We start from the raw sequence: 6,349 nt of genomic DNA on the forward strand, positions 1-6,349 counted from the left end.
CTCTCTCTCTCTCTCTCTGTGTCTCTATCTCTCTTTCTTTCTATGTCCCTCTCTCACTCACTCTCTCTCTCTCTCTCTGTCTGGCATGGGCCATTCAAGACTATCAGCCATGGCCATCTCTACGGGCAACATGTCTATGCGGCGGCTGCAACACCACTAGACAGCTTGGGCATCGTCCGCTGAGAGGGAGGCCTGCGGTCACCCCTCCAGGTAAGTCAGCCACAGGACAGGAGCGTAATGGCTCTTCCCATAAGCGCTGACAAGGTCAGATTGTGCTTTTTTCCTGCACACTGAACGGGATCTGATGGGACGGTTAGGGAGCAGCACTGTGTTTAAACAGGCCTTATTAATTTATAGCCCCTATACATTATGGATCTATATGACTGGTTGTGAATGGAAGGGCTAGACTGATAAGCGTTGAGCTCGATGGAGCAGTTGACGTCATATATAGAAATGCTACAGACCATTAACTTTACAGTAGTCATTGGATATGCACCAACAAATTGCAAGAGCTTCATATAGATATTTTTAAAAAATACATAAAGTTGCTTATAATGAGCTTGTTTTCAGAGGAGAATATATAAATGTTTACCTCTTTTTTTAATGCATGGAACTGGAGCAGTGCATCTGCTTTCTGACACCAAGAGCTCGTTGCTCATTCATCAAAGAGCCTGCTTCTCTCCCAGAGCCACACCACAGTGCGCTACGGCATCCAGGGACTCCAGCCATCCTACGGCCGTCCTCCAGATGTGCGCTTGCTTCCACACACACACACACACACACACACACACACACACACACACACACACACACACACACACACACACACGCACGCACGCACGCACACACGCACACACGCACACAGACTAAAACAGGCTTAAACCATCATTCAGCAAACCTCTTCAGCTGTCAAGCTTCCTCAAAATAAACACACCCACACACAAACCTCTACAACTGTCATGCGTCCTTAGAATAAGCATCCTACTACCACACACACACACACACACACACACACACACACACACACACGCAATCAGCCCGCAGGCATGGACAGAGTCTAATGTGACAGTAGGGAAATAGAAAGAAAGGCTCTCAGTTTTCCGTCTCCTCAGTAGTACTCCTCCAGATGTCCAGATGGTCGTGGTGTGCATCTGCAAGTCTCCATCTCCAGCTTTTCAAATCAAGCGTCCATCTCCACCTTTCTACGTTCATCTGGCTATATTCTCATCTCCACCTCTCTACTGTACATTCATCTGGCTATATTCTCATCTCCACCTTTCTACGTTCATCTGGCTATATTCTCATCTCCACCTCTCTACTATACGTTCATCTGGCTATATTCTCATCTCCACCTCTCTACTGTACGTTCATCCCGCTATATTCTCATCTCCACCTCTCTACTGTACGTTCATCTGGCTATATTCTCATCTCCACCTCTCTACTGTACATTCATCTGGCTATATTCTCATCATCTCCACCTCTCTACTGTACGTTCATCTGGCTATATTCTCATCATCTCCACCTCTCTACTGTACGTTCATCCCGCTATATTCTCATCTCAGCTCTTCCTCTGTATCTCCATCTCCAGCTTCCAAAATCAAGCTTTCGTCTCCAATTCTGTATCTTCATCTTTCTACAGTATATCCTCATCTCTCCATCTCTATCTCCCCATTTCCATTTCACCATCTCTACCTTTTCCATCTCTCCATCTTCACCTCCATTTCTCCATCTCCACTTTCTCATCTCCCATCTCTACCTTTGCATCTCTCCAGCTTCACCTCTTCACCTCTTTATCTCTCTCTCCATCTTCATTTCTCCATCTACACCTATTCACCTCTTAATTCCCACCTATTCATCTCCCATCTCTACCTTTTAATCTCTCCATCTTCACCTATTCATCTCCATCTCTTCATCTCCATTTCTTCATATCTATCTCTCTCATCTCCATTTCTCCATCACCTATTCATCTCCATCTTCACCTATTCATCTCCCATCTTCACCTGATCATCTCTCTATCTTCATCTCACCATCTCTCCATTTCTTCATCTCCACCTATTCATTTCCCATCTGTACCTTTCCATCTCTCCATATTCACCTCCATCCCTCTTTCATGCCTCCATCTCTCTTCCATCCCTCTATCTCTCTTTCATCCCTCCATCTCTATCTCTCCATCCTCATGTCCCCATCTCCATCTCCAGTACATCTCCACCTCTCTATCGTCATCTCTCCATTTCTTCATCTCCACCTATTTAATTTCCCATATGTACCTTTTCATCTCTCCATATTCACCTCCATCTCTCTTTCATCTCTCCATATTTCATCTCTCCATCTCCAGTACATCTCCACCTCTCTATCATCATCTCTCTATCTCTTCATCTCTCCACCTCTCTGTTTTCAGCGCTAAAGTACATTTCCATCCTTCATCATCCCTCGCTAGCTCTGACCCTGGTCCTCACCTTCTCCTACAGCTCTGGTTGTAGGAAACCTGCGGCTGCCGGCAGCCTGCACTTCCGCACAGCTGCTTGAAAAGAGTTGAATCAGTCTCAGGATTACAGGTATTAGACAGATGCTGCTGGTGCCGCTGATAAACTCGACACCTCAAAAGAGACACAGCCTCAATTGAATGTAAATCACACCATCACATGCACTATGCTCGGTACGGTAGACGTATGGGCAATCGTGCAGGGACATGCATATTTCAAACATGAAAACAGGCGTGTGCTTCATCTGATCATCCACACATGTATAAATTGACCTATAATGACCACGTGGGAGGAGAACAACACTCAGGAGAACATATAACATGCCTACGGCCACACCAGGAACGCGACTTGAGTCTCAGATCCTCAGATCTCTGCATTTCTTTTATTCAAAGCGTGTCAGCACAGCCAACACACACAAAAAACAAACACACACACACACACACTCACACACACTCAGGTAATCCCTGAGTGTTTGTGTTGTGGAGCTCCAATCAAAGCTCTGACCTTTGAGCTGTGAGAGAGCGATGTTTAGCAAACAGACTCGCAGGAGGAAAAACACAGGGAACCGGCGCGAGCTAATTCACTGCTGGCTGCTCCAAAGCCTAGGCAGGAGCTCAGAACCACCCCCACCAGGCTGCCGCGCTGAATTTCTATGAGACCATCTCTTTGAACCCTCTGGTCTCCTTCCCTCCTGGGAACAAGCGCTCTGTTCCGTCTGAGGGCAACTGGGCCTCAGAAGGTGTGTGAAATGCATCTGATCTGAGATCGGAGGTCTGTGAATGGCACAAAACAAATAAATAAGGACAAATGGATAACATGTTGCCCATCAGTGGAATACAAAAAGATGCAGTGTGTGTGTGTGTGTGTGTGTGTGTGTGTGTGTGAGCATGTACATATATGTCTGCAGGTGTGGTTTTATGATAGTATTGCATCTTGTGTGCATACTTGCAGCTGTGTGTGTGTGTGTGTGTGTGTGTGTGTGTGTGTGTGTGTGTGTGTGTGTGTGTGTGTGTGTGAGAGAGAGAGAGAGAGAGAGAGAATGTGTGCAGGATAGATATGTGTCTGAGCATGTGTGTCTTTATGTGCACGTACGTGTGTGTGTGTGTGTGTGTGTGTGTGTGTGTGTGTGTGTGTGTGTGTGTGTGTGTGTGTTTGTGTGTGTGTGTGTGTGTGTGTGTTCCCGACTGAGTGGTTAGTGTGACGGATGACCCCTAGCTAATAACTCTGCTGACCCGATGTTGTGTGATCAGAGGGACATCATGACCATGAACGGACCACTGCCCCCAAGCCCGGACCTCTCTTCAAATCAGCCAGAACAAACCGCCCATATAACCTGCTCTTCCCACACACCATCAGCACATACTGGACAATACCCCAGTCCATCCAAACCACTCGCACATTTTAAGGCATCACATAAAGCCAGTGAAGCCCTGTTGGCTTACTGACATCAAAAAACAATAGGATAAAATAAAATGATATGTTGAATATGCTCACAGCCTTCAAGACACAGCTACTGCTGTGCTCTTGTATTGGTTTTCTCCAGCTGGGCCAAGAAAAATGAATACAAATCATTAATCAGACACACGTGTCAGCATAGCAGGTAGCGCTGCTGACAAATACGATTTTTGAGACAACAGGACTGCAGACATGTGGAGTTTCTTCAGAGCGCAACGTGAGAGAGAGATGAGAGATGAGTAGCTATCTACTTCACATTCATGTGTGAACGTGTAATCGTGTCGTTCATGGTCGCCTGTGCCAACGAGTGTGCGGCGTTCAGGAGAGTCTTGCGGCGGAGCACTCACGCAAGACATCCTTCCACATCTATGCATCAGTGTGCAATGAGTAGTGAAGCGCAAAAACAGCCGAAGCCACCATGCAAAGGTTTATATTGACAAAATCAAGAGGGGGGGGGGGGGGGGGGGAGAGAGAGAGAGAGAGAGAAGTTGCTTACCATGTGGGGTGAGTGCGAAGCGGGTGAGAACAGAGCGAAGCAGGGAGGGACCAAACTGCACTCGAACCACCGAGGGAGGCTCTCGGGCGAGACGAACCGAACCCCGTCATTCACAACATTGAATATGTGAACTCTCCTGTCAGCGGCATTAGTTCATTTCCACTCGAATTATACGCGTGTGTCTGGCATTTCTCCTGGCAGGCAATTTATGACTGGATTTTTGACATTTACTGATGGCTTGGAAATCATGCGAGTCCATTTAAATACACATTCAATTCCATACAAGACAGTAATCAATATTCACCACTGCAGGACTATCATGCTCTCTCGCTTGAGCCACCCAAAAGCCTCCAAAGGCTATAGTCAAGGGTTGTCTCCATAATGTGAGACGCCTTGAGTTAACGACGCTTGTAACATTTTAATGCAGCTTGTTTCCTCGGGTCAGCCGCGCTTGCAACACTGCATACAAATGATCTCGTCTTTTTGCAAGGTCAATATTGAGTTGGTTACGGATGTTTGGGTATTTTGCGACTTACCGTACACTCCTTGGCAGTAGATGCCTTCCAGACAGAGCGCGAGGAGCCCCAACAGACTGATCATTCCATCCATGCTTACGTTAATGTCAACATATCCAGCTCAAACGCCAGAAGTCCGACTGGGAACCGGAGGGGTTCGGAGGGAAAAGATAACCGGCGGGCATAGATCACGCCGACCGGCGTTGATTTATTCGTCTCTTCTGGAGAGAAAGGTGTGCGTAATTGTCAAACGATGCTCTTTCAACCTCGTCGCTCGGATAAAATAAATAAAGTGAAGTCGTATTAATTAGTAACCCTATGAGGGCACACCGACATCTTCACTGAAGCAAACAGAAAGATGCGATGCCCGAAACATACTACTCCGTGTGTAGTCTAGTCCTCACGGTTGTCCGCGAATATGTAGCCGCCAGAAGAGCAGACGCGCACGGCTCAGGCGCGGTGACGGTGACCCCGAAGGTACCCCCGTGTGTCAGTCGTATGGACTTGATTTCGTCTTGATTGCGATCTCCACGGACATGGCCTCCCGCTGCCTCTAACAGCTGTCATGGCTTAATTCCGGTGTATCTGAAGAAGAATCCATGAACTGTCATGCATGAAGCTTCCACTCTCCGCCCCTCAGTATTTTCGCGTGTTTGTCTAACCACCCGGTTAACGAAGCAAGTCTCGGAAGTTGCGCGAGGCAGATTCAGACACTGGTGTAGCCACAGTTACATTGGCGCCGCATCTCGAGACCGCGCGCAAATTATTTCTGCCAGCGCGGAGGATGACGAGCACGGCCGACCCGGAGGAATGCGCATGCACCTGATTTAATGATGATTTTAAACAGGCTTCTACGAAGACTGGGGGTGGGAGAGGGGCAAGGTCTGTCTTTCGTGGCTGCCAGGACGAAGCTCTCCCCTCCCTCTAACTCTGTTTGTGTCTGTATGCATCAGCGTCGCTTGCGACTTGCATCAGGCACGTAGAGCGGTGCGTGCGGTGGAGTCGGAGACGGAGCTGCTCCGCAGCCGGTATTTCACTACGTCAAGCCGTGCGTGACTTCCACCTCTAATTTGTATGGATGACTACGCACAGTGCCGACATAGCCACGTTGAGTGCTGCACGTCTTTGATGCAATTAGACCAGCATGTTACAGCGGCATTTCGTATGTCAGTTAATGGCATGAGAAACCACGAACTTTGCTTTCAGTACATTGATAGGTCACTTTCTCCCGATGGTGCATGTGGAAGTTGAACAGCACAGCCTCGGCAACACGTGAATTCATATAGTAGGCTATATGGCCGTCTGTCAGAAGCCATGCGTTATAGCATACGATGTTTTTTCAAACATGTTTTTTTTTAGATGTTTTCTGGATTTTTGCTTAGTTCTCTTCAATGTTGTAT

At 47.5% G+C, this 6,349-nt stretch overlaps 1 protein-coding gene across 1 annotated transcript in view; it reads right to left on the minus strand.

Annotated features, from left to right (window-relative positions):
- LOC134097393 (MAM domain-containing glycosylphosphatidylinositol anchor protein 2-like) overlaps positions 1 to 5,338 on the minus strand; it is a 197,724-nt gene extending 192,386 nt beyond the window's left edge. Inside the window, exon 1 of the mRNA XM_062550274.1 lies at positions 4,971 to 5,338. Coding sequence (XP_062406258.1) covers positions 4,971 to 5,043 — 73 coding nt within the window. The 5' untranslated portion in view covers positions 5,044 to 5,338. The remainder of the gene's footprint in view (positions 1 to 4,970) is intronic.
- Between the last annotated feature and the right edge of the window lie 1,011 nt (positions 5,339 to 6,349).

This window comes from Sardina pilchardus, chromosome 12 (assembly GCF_963854185.1).
Source record: "Sardina pilchardus chromosome 12, fSarPil1.1, whole genome shotgun sequence".
In the NCBI taxonomy this organism is placed as follows: Eukaryota; Metazoa; Chordata; class Actinopteri; order Clupeiformes; family Clupeidae; genus Sardina; species Sardina pilchardus.